General features: G+C 42.3%; 1 protein-coding gene across 4 annotated transcripts in view; it reads left to right on the top strand.

Moving 5' to 3' along the window:
* Positions 1–13,144, top strand: part of rab22a (RAB22A, member RAS oncogene family) — a 205,055-nt gene extending 191,911 nt beyond the window's left edge. For 3 of the 4 annotated variants that reach the window (XR_009654511.1, XR_009654510.1, XR_009654512.1), the window contains 2 exons: positions 2,859–3,560; positions 10,696–10,779. Coding sequence is in view for 1 of the 4 variants with exons in the window: in XM_060919073.1 (XP_060775056.1) it covers positions 10,696–10,796 (101 nt within the window). In the remaining 3 variants the exon portion in view is untranslated. Of the gene's footprint in view, positions 1–2,858; positions 3,561–10,695 lie in introns of all 4 variants that reach the window. The other variant, XM_060919073.1, reaches the window with a different exon arrangement.
* The last annotated feature ends 2,320 nt before the right edge of the window (positions 13,145–15,464 follow it).

Below are 15,464 nucleotides of genomic sequence, written 5' to 3'. Positions count from 1 at the left end.
GAAATCTTTTGGTGGAGAGGGTGGAGACCTCGACTGGCTATCGTAGCCTGCAGGGAATCGGCCGTCAGACATTCTGTCGCATGTCCCAGACCTGGTGAAATGTAACTGAATTGTCTTGGCCAGCCCTAAGGGTCCCATCTGCATCTCATCATTGCTGAGGAGTGTGCTCCCATCACCCAATCAAGCATCCAGCCAGAGCAGGTCATGATATATTTTACCATATTAACATGCCATTGTTGTGTGTTATGCCTGATGTAAAGACTCTCGTCTCTGCGAGCCTACCACACAGATTTAATACTTGTCATTTTTAGGGCATACCTAACAACGTGTTTTCTTTCTCTCTCTCTTCCCCCCCCCAATCTGTCCCTCTGAGTTACATGTTGATCCTGGGATTGAGATGCTGGCCTCTTCTGCCCCTCGGACCTGCTTGATCCATCCTGGTGCCCTGTGTCTGGTCGGAGTTTTATCGCACCGCTCCTGTGAAGGACGGCCCCATGAGGACAGTTGAGGGTTATACCTGTTAAAACTGTTAATATTATAGTCAGGCTGTCTGTTGTTGCCCAAATGAGGATGGGTTCCCTTTTGAGTCTGGTTCCTCTTGAGGTTTCTTCCTCATGTCGTCTGAGGGAGTTTTTCCTTGCCACCGTCGCCACAGGCTTGCTCATTGGGGATAGATTAGGGATAAAATTAGCTCATGTTTTAAGTCGTTCAAATTCTGTAAAGCTGCTTTGCGACAATGTTTATTGTTAAAAGCGCTATACAAATAAACTTGATTTGATTTGATTTGATTTGATTTGATCTTCAGGGCCCTGGGGCTAGCACCATTTAGGCCTGGTGATTTTCCTGCATGGAGTCTCTTCAGCTGTCTTCTCACTTGCTCCTCGCTGATGATCAGTGTGAAGGTCACGGGTGGGGGAGGGATGGTGTTTCTTGAGGGTGTGTGCTCAGCCAGGGAGTCTGTTGAGGAGGTGCGAGCGAGGTCCTGAAATGGGGATGAGGTTGGACAATAAGAGGCGGGGGAGGGGAGAGAATATGAAGTGTGTGGTTGTAGCCATCCCACAGAAGAGTGGTGGTGGTGGGTTGGGGTCACGCCATCAAATCTGTTGAAGTAAACATCAGCTCATTCGCCCTTTCCACATTGCCATCCACTCCTTCATTGTTGGTTGGCTTGTAACTAGTGATGGTCTTCATTCCACTCCACACCTCTCTCATGTTGTTCTGTTGGAGTTTCCACTCCAACTTCCTCCTGTACTTTTCCTTGGCCTCCCTGATCGTTGCTCTCAGTTCATGCTGTACTCCTCACACCACCTCCTTGTTGCCGGCTCTGAAAGCCCTCTTCTTTTCATTTAAGAGGGCTTTGATGTCCTTCGTTACCCACGGCTTGTTGTTGGGGTAACAGCTGGCAGTCCTAGCTGGGACAATGGTGTCCACACAGAAGTTGATGTATCCCGTGATGCACTCTGTGAGCCCATCAATGTCGTCTCCGTGGGGCTCATACAGTGTCTGCCAGTCTGTCACCTCGAAGCATCCCTGCAGTGCCTGGTTGGCCTCATCTGTCCATCTCCTCACTATCTTTGATGTGGTGGGCAGTCTCTTCACCAGAGGCACATAGCAGGGGAGAGCTAAATCAGGTTGTGGTCTGACCTGCCCAGTGGGGGGGAGGGGGGAAGAGCTGTAATCCTCTTTAACATTAGCATACAGCAGGTCTTTTGTTCTTCCCTCTCTGGTAGGACATAAATTGGGTGAAAGTGGAAAGTGTTTTGTCCAAATTAACATGATTAAAGTCACCCGAGATAGCAATGAATGCACTCGGGTGTTGAGTCTGTAGCCAGGCTATTGCAGAGTGAATAGTGTCACAAGCAGTGTTCGGGTTTGCAGAGGGGGGAACATAAACAGCCACCATGATAACATTAGAAAACTCCCTGGGCAGATAATATGGACGAAGTCCGACAGCACACAGTTCAACATCTGGGCTGCAGATGCGCTCCTTTACAGTGATGTGAGCTGGGTTACACCACCGGTTGTTCACAAGAATGGCAAGCCCTCCCCCTTTGCGCTTATTGCTCCTGGCGCAGTCTCTGTCCGCCCGCACCGTGTGCCGTGTGAAAGCCCTTGATTGTAGCGTTGTCATCGGGAACATCCCAGTGCAGCCATGTCTCCACAAAGCACATTAAACTGCACTCCCGATACTCCGTCTGACTCTGGGCCAGTGCCATCAGCTCGTCCACTTTATTCTCGAGGGACCTCACGTTCCCCATGATGATAGAGAGGAGACACGGCTTATAAGATTTTTCAATAAGCTTCCGTTGTCTCAAAGCCACCCTCTTCCTCCGTAGCTGCTCATTTCCTCTGCGTTTTCCACCAAATTACCGCAGGGATCTCCTCCGGTCTTGTCGCTAGAGCAGCCGGCTTCAGTTCGATCAGCTGATCCCTGGTGTAAACAATGCGGGTGGTGTGTAGTTGTTGCATCACTGCGCTGAAAAAAAGTTTTGCGACTGCAAGCAAAAACACCAAAACTCTTGCAGCCCTCTTGCAGTTTGATTATAGTGTTATGGTAACAGAGAAAAATAGCAAAAAAAAAAAATGAAGATAAGACAAGTAGGAAAAATAGAGAAAAAGGATCAGGTGCATTCGTCGCAGGCTGCACGCGAACTGGCGCATGCACACTACGACAACGGACATCAACACCCTGACTCTCGCTTTACATAGGTCAGAGACTGACCTCACTAAAAAAAGTGGCACCAGATCCGGTCCAGAGGACGGAGCCGTGCGAATGGGCTTTTGCTCAGGTAAAAGTGATTTTGTGTGGGGGCCTGCTGTTACATTCTCCTGACTTTTCTTTCCCTTTTGTTTTATAGACCAATGCATCGGACAGAGGGCTGGGGGCTGTTTTATCCCAGGTGGTGGAGGGGAAGGAGCGCTTGGTGCTGTACATCAGCCGCAAGCTCTCCATGCAAGAGTCAGAGTACAGCACCATGAGGCGAAATGTTTGGCCATCAAGTGGGTGGTCCTCACTCTCCAATACTACCTGCTAGGACACATGTTCACCTTCTGTTCAGACCATGCCCTGCTTCAGTGGCTCCACCACATGAAGGATGCCATCGCACCGATCACTCATTGGTATCGGGCCCTTCAGCCCTTAAAATTTGAGATCGTCCACAGGCCGGGGGTGTAGATCGTAGTGGCGGATTACTTCTCCTCCTGCCTGGGGGGTCGGGTTCAGCTGCAGGCCAGACAGCTCCCCGGCCTGAGTCAGGCGGTGGGGGTATGTGACAGCGAGGATGATAAAAGTTGCTAAAGAGTGGTGAGTTTATGCACTGGTGGAGAAATGTTCATGAAACAGAGAGGTTTTGAGATGAGATTTGAAGAAAGGAAGAGAAGAATAGTCACGGGAATTCCAGAGCTTGGGGGCCATGGCACTGAAGGACCTGCCACCCAGGGTAGAGTCTCTAGTGCAAGGAACGGCAAGGAGATTATAGCTAGAGGATCTGAGAGAGTGGGATGGAGTATAAGGGGGTCTGAAGGTCTCAGAAGGAGCAACGTTATGGAGAGCTTTGAAGGTGAGTAGTGTGATTTTTATATTTAATTCTGGACAGAACAGGTAGCCAGTGAAGCTGAGAAAGAATGGGGGTGATATGAGCAGATGGTTTGGTATGGGTGAGGAGTCTCACTGCAGAGTTCTGAATGTATTGTAATCTTTGAAGGGATTTAGTAGGCAGGCCAATGAGAAGGGAGTTTACAGTAATCTAGGTGGGGCATAATTGAAGGAGTGGACCAACGTTTGAACATCACTAATGTAAAGAAAGGGGCAAAGGCAGGCAGTGTTCCAGAGGTGGAAGAAAGCAGTCTTGGTGAGGGATTTAATGTTCATAGTTCAAAGTGTTTATTGTCATATGCACAGTAAGGACATGTCCACTTGCATGTGGGGATCAAAGTTGAGTGAGGGGTCAAGCAATATTCCAAGGTTTATAACAGGTGAAGATTTAACAAATGTACTGTCAATGTTGAGACTGAAACTGGAGGATTTGGAAAATGGATGATTTGGAGCCAATGAGCATGATTTCTGTTTTATCTGTGTTAGGTTTTAGAAAATTATTCTACATCCACAACTTTAAGTCTAATAGACAATCATTGAGGTGTCATCAGCGTAGCAATGGAAGTTAAGACCATGGTTACGAATAATTTGGCGAAGGAGCAGGATGTATATAAGGAAAAGGAGGGGCCTAAGAACAGACCCCTGGGGGACACCACAAGTAATAGGGGACATGGAGGACTTATGTAAACCCAGTGTGACAAACTGTCATCTGTTGGTGAGGTAGGACTGTGAAACCATTGGAGGGCTATGTCTGTGATACCAATATCTGACAGACAGGAGACGAGTGTGTTAAGTGAACCACTATTAGCAGACAGGACGATGTCATTTACCACTTGCAGAAGAGCAGTCTCTGTACTGTGATGTGTGCTGAAACCAGACTGAAAGGCCTCATACACATAGTTTTCAATGAGAAAGGAATTAAGTTGTGAAGCAGTCACTCTTTCCAGTATTTTTGCTAAAAAGCAGAGGTTGAAGATCGGTCGATAATTAAACAGAGAGATTGGATCTAAATCAGGCTCCTTTAAAATGGGAGTAACTGCAGCCATTTTGAAGGCAGTGGGAACAATACCAAAGGTGAGGCATGAATTAACCAGCAATGCAATTGGTTCACAGATGATTGTGAAGCATGCCTTGGGTACAGGAGTTGGGGCAGGGTCAAGCTGACATGAGGAGGAGTTAGACTTAGCGATGATATTAGAGACAGAAAGGGAGTCAACAGTTGTGAAGTGGGTGAGTTTAGGGCCCGGAGGAGGCCCTAAACTAAGGCAAGAAAAATAGAGCAGTAGGTTGAAAGCACTGGTAAATTTGGTTAATTTTGTCTCATCTCATTATCTCTAGCCGCTTTATCCTTCTACAGGGTCGCAGGCAAGCTGGAGCCTATCCCAGCTGACTACGGGCGAAAGGCGGGGTACACCCTGGACAAGTCGCCAGGTCATCACAGGGCTGACACAGACACAGACAACCATTCACACTCACATTCACACCTACGGTCAATTTAGAGTCACCAGTTAACCTAACCTGCATGTCTTTGGACTGTGGGGGAAACCGGAGTACCCGGAGGAAACCCACGCGGACACGGGGAGAACATGCAAACTCCACACAGAAAGGCCCTCGCCGGTCACGGGACTCGAACCCGGACCTTCTTGCTGTGAGGCGACAGCGCTAACCACTACACCACCGTGCCGCCCGGTTAATTTTGTCTTCAAAGAAATTTAAGAAAGCCTGACACTGTTCAGCTGTCTTGGGACAGGCTGCCACAGGAGGTTTGAGAAGTTTATCAGCAGTCCTAAACAATATTTTTGGCCTAGACTTAGAACCGCTTACAGTGCCTTGCAAAAGTATTCATATCCCTTGAACTTTTTCACATTTTTCCACCTTACAACCACAAACTTAAAAGTTTTTTATTGAGATTTTATGTGATAGACCAACACAGAGTAGCACATAATTGTGAAGTGAAACAAAAATGATAAATGGTCTTCAACATTTTAAACAAATAAAAATCTGAAAAATGTGATGTGCATTAGTATTCAGCCCCCCTGCATCAATACTTTGTAGAGCCACCTTTTGCTGCAATTACAGCTGCAAGTCTTTTGTGGTATGTCTCTACCAGCTTTGCACATCTAGACACTGAAATTTTTGCCCATCCTTCTTTGCAAAATAGCTCAAGCTCAGCCAGATTGGATGGAGAGCGTCTGTGAACAGCAATTTTCAAGTCTTGCCACAGATGCTCAATGGGATTTAGGTCTGGACTTTGACTGGGCCATTCTAACACATGAATATTCTTTGATCTAAACCATTCCATTGCAGCTCTGGCTGTATGTTTAGGGTCATTGTCTTGCTGGAAGGTGAATCTCCTTCCCAGTCTCAAGTCTTTTGCAGCCTCCAACAGGTTTTCTTCCAGGATTGCCCTGTATTTAGCTCCATCCATCTTCCCATCAACTCTGACCAGCTTCCCTGTCCCTGCTGAAGAAAAGCATCCCCATAGCATAATGCTGCCACCACCATGTTTCACAGTGGGCATGGTGTGTGCAGGGTAATGAGCAGTGTTAGTTTTCCGCCACACATAGCGCTTTGCATTTAGGCCAAAAAGTTCAACTTTGGTCTCATCTGACCAAAGCACCTTCTTCCACATGTTTGCTGTGTCCCCTACATGGCTTCTTATGCCTGTCTTTCAGCAATGGCTTTCTTCTTGCCACTCTTTCAAAAAGGCCAGATTTGTGGAGTGTATGACTTAGTTGTCCTGTGCACAGATTCTCCCACCTGAGCTGTGGATTTCTGCAGCTCCTCCAGAGTGATCATGGGCCTCTTGGCTGCTTCTCTGACCAGTGCTCTCCTTGCTCGCTCTGTCAGTTTAGGTGGACGGCCATGTCTTGGTAGGTTTGCAGTTGTGCCATACTTTTTCCATTTTTGAATGATGGATTGAACAGTGCTTCTTGAGATGTTCAGAGCTTGGGATATTTTTTTATAACCTAACCCTGCTTTAAACTTCTCCAGAACTTTATCCTTGCCCTGTTTGGTGAGTTCTTTGGTCTTCATGATGCTGTTTGTTCTTCACTGTTCTCTAACAAACCACTGAGGCCTTCACAGAACAAGTGTATTTATGCTGAGAGTAAATTACACACAGTAGGACTCTATTAACTAATTAGATGACTTCTGAAGGCAGTTGATTGCACTGGATTGTATTTAGAGGTATCAGAGTACAGGGGGCTGAATACTAATGCACACCACATTTTTCAGATTTTTATTTGTTTAAAATTTTGAAGACCATTTATCATTTTCATTTCACTTCACAATTATGTGCTACTCTGTGTTGGTCTATCACATAAAATCTCAATAAAACCTTTTAAGTTCGTGGTTGTAAGGTGGAAAAATGTGAAAAAGTTCAAGGGGTATGAATACTTTTGCAAGGCACTGTATGATTAATGAGTAGTAGTTAGAATGGGCAGCATTTAAGGCATCCCTAGACTTATGAATGTGCTCAGTGTAGAGCAACGAGTGGACAGTAAGACCGGTTTTCTTATGCAAGCACTCAAGACGTCAGCCAGTGGCCTTCATTACTCTGCGCTCAGGAGTGAACCAGGGACAGGTGCGGGTGACAGGGTCAAGCCTATTCTTTACAGGGGCTAAGTCATCCAACAAGCTAGAAAGAGTGTTTCCATTTATAATGTGGTTGCCATTTATAATGATAAATGGCAACCAGATTGTCAGTGGAGGAGAAGCTCATCATGTAGATCAAACAAGGATGATACTTGTATAGAAGCAGCAAAGAGGTTGTAACCACAACCTCTTTGCTGCTTCTATACAAGTATCATCTTTGTTTGATCTACATGACCAAACAATAATAGACCTAATATTGCGGTAGGTGACAGACGTTTTCTTAAAGGCGGAAGGAGGAACGGTAGTATGAAAGCTGCATACAATGAGCTTATGATCAGAGATAACAGAGACAGAGATGTCATTTAGACCAGTGGAACAAAGCAGGTCAAGAGTGTGACTTTGATTGTGGGTGGGGAAGTCAACATGCTGCGTCAAGTTAAAACAATCCAAAACAGAATTGAACTCGGAGGTGTAAGGACATTTGGTATCAACATGGATGTTAAAGTCACAAAGCATAATTACAGCAGGACAAAGAGGTGAGATAACTGTAAGGAGTTCATCTGCCAGTTTTTTATCTGAATTGAATGGTTTAGGAGGCCAATAAACTAACAACAGCATTAGAGGAGGAGTTGAAAATCTTTAAAGCAACGTATTCAAAAGATGTCACACTGAATAGTGTTAGTTCTTTAACAGTCAGATCCGAGCGATACACAACAGCCAACCCACCCCCTCTCCCTACTGATCTGGGTTTAGATAAGCAAGAATAACCAGGGGGAGTCAGCAAGTTTAAGTGTATTCATTCACCAGGTTGTTGCCAGGTTTCAGAGAGACAAAGCATGTCCATTTTCTTCTGGAGGATGAGGTCATTGATTTAATGAGGTTTTATTAGCAATGGATTGTGCATTCAAGTGGCCGATATTAAAGTAATGACGAATTAGAGAAGGAGCAGTCAGTATAGGAATACAACGAAGATGGTCATGATTTCTTCATCTGCTGGCTTTCTTCAGGGGTCAACAAGCATAAGTACATAGAGTTGGAATTTGAGCGTCACATCTGTAGATAAGTGGCAGTCCTTTTTTGGAGCGGTGTATGTAACATGGGCGACGAATAATTCCAAGTGAGTGGCACAGGTTATAAGACACCGAGTTCAGGGGGGCGTGACGTTTGAGATCAGCCAAGGTGTATAAAGGCTGCATTGCCAGATGGTGTTAAAAAAAAAGTGCACAGCACAACACCAGAGCATGAAAAGGTGGACTGAGAAGGCTTTAATACAAATGCCAGATGGTAGAACTGTCACGTAAATAACACCATGCTAACGCTGCATGTTAGCCAACCAAACTCCCAACGCAACACAAGTTTAATATGCTTACCTCAGAAACACACTGGCAACAACAACAAGGCAAGAGGGTAAAGACACACTCACCACAGGTGTAGTCACTGTGAAGGAGAAGGAAGAGGGCTCATACAGGTGAGAAGCAGGTGTGCTAGGAGACAGACAGTAGTAAACTGGCAGAGCAAATGTACAGTCCAGTAAACATCAGCAATAGCAGCAATTTAGTCTAAAGTATCAGTAAAAGTTCAGCAAAACACCAGATAGTAAAGGTGAAAGTGATCCTAAGAGTTCCCCAAAACAAAAAACAGTTGTGAAAAACACCGGAGAGTAGCAGCAGCCAGACGCACGCAGTGTTCACCCAACCAGAAATGCGGGGATAGCGCATCTTAAGTTACAAGTTACACCTGTGCCTAATTACTGGCTGTTTATTAAGGTGCATCTCTGTGTGTATTTCAGATAGCCAGTAACGAGAGAGATAGATAGATAGATAGATAGATAGATGTGTTCCCTCAACACGTGTGGAGAGTGTGTTTTTAATATTCATTGAAAAGTTACCAAAAAAAAGCACACCTTGAACTGTAGCGCCTGTCTCCATCCTCCTTGCCCAATCCAAACCTTTACAAAATCAAACTAATTTATTTGGTTACAATCACAGGGTTATAAGATAGTATAATGTTTATTTCTAGGTACCATTTCAGAAAAATCTAAGCTTAAAAACTTTTATTTATATATGACCACTTTTTTTTTGTGAAATTTAGTCTGCCGTCTTTTTATATTTTTTCCATTGCTTGAGGGAGCTGCCACACAGATTTATGGGTAATAGGCAGCACTGAGGATACATCGATGCTGCTTTTGGCTGAGAGCAGTTTGAAGGCGTCTTAGAAGACAGGAAACGAGAGCTTGATCTGTTTCAAACAGTCCTTGATGCCTCAGTGTTTAGTTCATCCTGAGGCAGCATTTTCCTTGTTTTGACTGCATCCAATCAAGCCCATTTAAGGTGACCACAGCCTCTTAAAAATACAATTATTTCACCTGAAAACATGAGCCATGTTTCCATTAAGCTGCTTAATGTGCAAATTGTAATAATGAACTAAAAAATTAGTAATGGAAACCCACAATCTTGGGGGGGAACAGTCAAATATTGCAAAAAAAAGTTTTTATGCTTGCATGAGGTGGGTTTTTGGATGACTCAATAAAGCAATATTTTGCAAAAGTGAAATGGAAGCACATTTTTCACATTTAAGTCTAAATGTGAAAAATGACATTTGCAAATGGAAACTTTGCCTTTTTGGAGAGAGAGTACTCTCAAAGCTATCACGAGAGGAGAAGCTATTGCAAAAGGATAAAACCCAGCTTTACTCGCATAACATCACTTAATGGAGAAACAGATCACTTGCAATTGTGTTTTGTCATTTTTTTAAATATTGTTTCTATTATGCACAAAACTGCATTGTAAACCTCATGAACTCCCATCTCATGTTTTTTCAGGTGATGTAACATGCACATACACCCAACACACACCCTTTGATTATGGCTCTTTGGGATCTCACAAAAATGCTGATGTGGCCTGGGCAGAATTTGAGTTTGAGACCCTGATTGGGTGGGTAGGTAGGTTGGTTGGTTTACATACATGTCTAAAGGAACACTATCCCCCTGTCCTTGTAGATGGCTGTGTATAAATGAAAAGTAAAATAAAATTTAAACAAGGCAGGGTGCCTGCAGTTTTTTAATTAAAAAATATCTTCCATTGACGAGCATTGACTCCCACCTGGACATTTTGACTGTATCCCTAGTCAAGACCTAATATCAAGGCTAAATCAGTCCCTGTGTTGAAGTCAGGGCTCTGTGTAGGCCACTCAAGTTCTTCCACACCAACCTTGGCAAATTATGTCTTTATGAACCTTGCTTTGTGCACAGGGGCATTGTCATGATGAAAAGGGTTTGTGCGAGGCCCCTTAGTTCCAGTAAAGGGGAGTTGTTAATGCCACAGTATATAAAGTCATTCTAGCCAGTTGTGCACTTTCAAATTTGTGGCAACAGTTTGGGGAAGGCCCACTTATAGTCTGATAGATGTCCACATACTTTTGGCCATATAGTGAAGTTTCTTAAAGGACTTTCCAGACACATTTTGACTAATGATCTGTATGTAATCTTGTTCTCTTTATTCCAGGTCAGAAGATTCCACTTTTAGACACAAGTGACTCAGGTGTAAGGGGCTTGAAACTGCGACGTGAGCAATCAGACTTAACCAGGGAACGTATTTGCTGCTAATACATAATTAGGCCAAATCAATTTCTACCTTTTTTCACTTCATTACTAAGAAACAGAATGGATTACAGTGAAATTATAATGGGATCACATCTTATGACATCACCATCTTGGAATTTTCCTCTGTCTAAACCCCAAAAACGGAGCACTTAGCACTTTTTTTTTTTGCGCAAAGTTCTGTTCATTGCATTGCTGTCCAGAGTCCTTGTTACAACAGAAACTGATGCTCTGTCTGAGGCTAACAAAAATGAAGTAGACTGTGGTATACTAGCTCTGTCTCTCGGGCCTTAAGTCATGTTCTACAGTACTTCGTGTGTATTTTTTTGTAAATCTCAACATTTAAAAGGAAAATGGAAAAAAATAGACACTGTTTTTTCCTGTTGAGAAATCAAAATGTTCCTCTGATTCTCTGTTCCTCTGTAACCTTTTTAAATTTTCTTGTTGATTGGGGATGAGAAATAACTCAGAAAATTGTACAAAAAAGAAACTAATCTATCTACTCTGAGACTGGGGGGCAACGTTTATCTGAAGAATTATTGCTCATGTTTTTTTTCTTGTGGTAAAGTCCTTTTACCCCCTCTTTCAGATTGCATCAAGAAAATTCATTGTCCTGATTTCAACTGTATGATTTACATAATGAATATACATTTTCATATAGTTCCAAATTGGATACATGAAACTAGCAGAATCAGTGTTGATCATCTTTTTTAGTGAGAGTGTTATCCATCCATTATCTGTAACCGCTTATCCTGGGCTATCCTTATCCTGGAACCTATCCCAGCTGACTATGGGCGAGAGGTGGGGTACACCCTGGACAAGTCGCCAAGTCATCACAGGGCTGACACACAGAGACAACCATTCACACTCACATTGAGTGTTATGTTACTCTTAAATGGTAGACTTCAATCAATTTAAGTCACACATACCCAGTATAAATGTACTATCAGGAGATCAGAGGGAGTACACTGTCGTTTTAGTATTTTCCCTGCTCCCAGTACACCTGATTCAACTAATCGGCTAATTACTGTAATTATGGCACTACATCAGTGTCAAAATTAGAGAACAATAAAACACAAAGTTAAATATATAAACCTGCTAGTTTTAACATTTCATGTGTGTTATGAAATGTGAGCTTACATATGTGTGTTACATATGTGTGTTATGAAATGTGAGCTCTTACATATGTGAGCTCAAATGTGAAACGTGAACACAGGCTGTAGTCTACATCATTTTATCTGAGCAAAGTGACACCATGTTGAAGCAGGGGAGTTGGAGCAGATGAGCTGGAAAGCAAATGGTGTTTCTCAATAAAAAAATAAAACTGTTAAGCTTGACTATTAAATTATTATATGTTTGGTTGTAAATTTGCCATAGTTTGCTTTTAACCTACCTGTGAACGTTCTTCCTAGTCTGCCATCTGTGTCTTCAGGAGAAGCTTTTCATAGTGTGCAGCCATTCACAAAACCAGGAATCATCAGCCAATAGCATTTGCTGACAGAAATGGCCAATGACACCCCCCCCCAAAAAAAAAAAAAAAAAAAAACTGTCAAAACTCAAGTGCAAAATTTTCACTTGATCATAGAGAGCAGCCAAAGATAATCTACTTGGAACATGAGGACTGCTATTAAATTGAGAAGGAGTTGAGCATTATATACTATGATTCAAGAAGTTTGAGCACTATATACTATGATAAATATGCATGTAATTCTTCTTTCTGTGCTTGAGTTTCACTTCTGCGTATGTAAATGGGATATTTACGAATGTGAAATGTTAATTTTTTCACCTCTGTATTTTAGCATCCTCTATTTTTGATATTGATATGGTACCACAATTGGCAGTTGAACTGGGTGTGTTTGAGTAGGGAAATATTAAATTGTGTAGGACAGGGGTACTCCAGGGCCAGGGTGATTTAACCTATTTCAAATGAATTAACCTATTTCTAATAAATCACATTCACTTCCTTCTAATTCCACAGTATTTCCGCTAAGACTTTTTGGTGCCTATATGGTGTCTGGGAATGTTGCAATTAAAAAAATTAGTATAATTATGGTAATATATTAATTGCAGCAAAACACTGAAATTTTGGACTATAAACACCAAGTAAAATTAACTTTTAATTATTTTTTTTAAAATAAATGCCTTCAAGCATCAATGAACTGAAGCGATGCTGTAAAGAAGAGTGGCCCAAATTTCTCCAAAATGATGGTAGAGACTGATACACTTGTACATAAAATATTTCCTGCAAGTTATTTTGGCTAAAGGTGATTCTACATGTTACTGAATTCTAGGGTATGTTCATTCTTCTCCATCTCGTTTACTTTTTGGGGAAAACAAATGACTTCATATTGAAATTTGTTGTGTTTATTTTTGTTGTCAGCAGAGGTTATTTGTTTGTTTGAAGTTGGTGGGAAAACACAATTTTTTATTTAGGTCCGGATATATTGATTTCCATCATTCTATTGTGAATAATTTGCCTGATTTGCATCCATTTTATTTTAAATCAATGGAATTATGCACATGAACATGTCTTAGATGTTCCAGTGAAGACTATCCATGTACTGCATAAGTGTTTACCTCATTTGCAATCACCAAACTCTCTTCTTAACTCGCTCCTTAAATTCACATTTGAATTTCATCCAATACTAAATGTTTCACAGTCAAACTTGGAGAAGACAACTGCACGTCTCTCTGTCCTGTTCAGTTGTCAGAATGCCTTGCAACAGACACCAGAAACTCTTATTTTGTTTCATTCATTTATTTTACAGATTAGAAATATCAAAGAAGCCTTTATTTGTCACACATATACTCAAGCACAGACTTAACCACACAGTAAAATTCCTCCTCTGCATTTAACCCATCTGAAGCAGTGAAGATCAAAGAAGCAGCCTTTAATTTGTCACACGTATACTCAAGCACACAGTAAAATTCCTCCTCTGCATTTAACCCATCTGAAGCAACCATGGGTTTGCCATGGCCTGAAGTAACCCAACCTCAGGCCATGGCTGCTGCACGTTAACCTAACCGCATGTCTGAACTGTGGGGGAAACCAGAGCACCCGGAGGAAACCCACACAGACATGCACACACAAGTGAGCAATGAGCACATACCCAGAGCAGTGGGCAGCTATGCTACAGCTCTTGGGGAGCAGTTGGGGGTTAGATGCCTTGCTCAGGGGCACTTCAGCCCAACCTCAGGCCATGGCTGCTCCATGTTAACCTAACCGCATGTCTTTGAACTGTGGGGGAAACCCACACAGACATGGGGAGAACATGCAAACTCCACACAGAAAGGCTCCCATCGGCTGCTGGGCTCGAACCCAGAACCTTCTTGCTGTGAGGCAACAGTTCTAGCCACCGCGCCGGCCACTAGCATACACAAGGCTGCACTAGCATAATTTATAAAACATTTTCCCTGTTTACCTGCTTCTGTTAAACTAGTGTTGTTTCTCAAATTGTAAACTTATGTACTATTTTAAACCATTACTGAGTGTTAACACTAACTGGTATTCCTATTAGATTAGATTATTACAGTTAAAGTTTGAATTTTAACCTCTCATATAGCCTTCAACACTACTGAAAGGTCTGTTTTGTTTGCCAGTCTTCTGGGTTTAGCTGATTAGTAAATACTTTAAGGTCAAAGTTTTCGATTTGAGCCATAGACCTTGATATTAATCATGGTGATGGTACAAAGTTTTAAGAGAAGCCAGCTCATCAGTTTGTTTAAACATCACTGTACATAAAAATTGCTAAACTTTACCTGATGGAGTGGGATGTTTTGGCTCTGATGTGCCATATAGTGAATCTAGTGCAAGCTCTGTGCAGGCCAAAGGAGTTCCTCCACACCAAACTCATCAAACCATGTCTTTGTAGACTTTGCTTTGTGCACAGGGACACATTCAGCCCAGAACAGGAAACGACCTTCCCCAAACTGTTGCCACAAACTTCAAAGCATACTATTGTCGAAAGCGCCTTTGCAGGCTGTAGCATTAACATTACTCCTCACTGGGACTGAGGGGCTTATCCCTACCGTGAAAAACAGATTAGGCTTGTGTGCAGCTTCTCGGCCATAGAAACTCATTTCATGAAGGTCCATGTGCATTTGGTCATTTATTTTTCATTTTCAAAATAATTATATGTTTTGTTTGTAATTGGAGTTTGAATACATAAATTGTAAAATAGAGCACACTTTAAATTACACCTAACCATTTCTTGGTACTTGAAGAGTACAAGTCCTGGTGGGTAGGCAGTGGAACACCAATGATTGATTTTCTGCTTCTTTATTGTTCACTGCAGTCTGTTCCTATCCTGTTTTTGTGGATTTTATTTGTTTTCTCATATTTGTTTTGAAAATGAAAAGCAAATGTGCACAGTACCAGTTAAATGTGTGGACAGACCTTCTACAGGGGTGCTTGAAAGTTTGTGAACACTTTAGAATTTTCTATATTTCTACATAAATATGACCTAAAACAACAACAGATTTTCACACAAGTCCTAAAAGTAGATAAAGAGAACCCAGTTAAACAAATGAGACAAAAATATTGGTCATTTATTCATTGAGGAAAATGATCCAATATTACATATCTGTGAGTGGCAAAAGTAGGTGAAACTCTAGGATTAGCAGTTAATTTGAAGGTGAAATTAGAGTCAGGTGTTTTCAGTCAATGGGATGATC

This window comes from Neoarius graeffei, chromosome 4 (genome assembly GCF_027579695.1).
Source record: "Neoarius graeffei isolate fNeoGra1 chromosome 4, fNeoGra1.pri, whole genome shotgun sequence".
In the NCBI taxonomy this organism is placed as follows: domain Eukaryota; kingdom Metazoa; phylum Chordata; class Actinopteri; order Siluriformes; family Ariidae; genus Neoarius; species Neoarius graeffei.
This window is presented reverse-complemented; position numbering and strand designations above follow the sequence as displayed.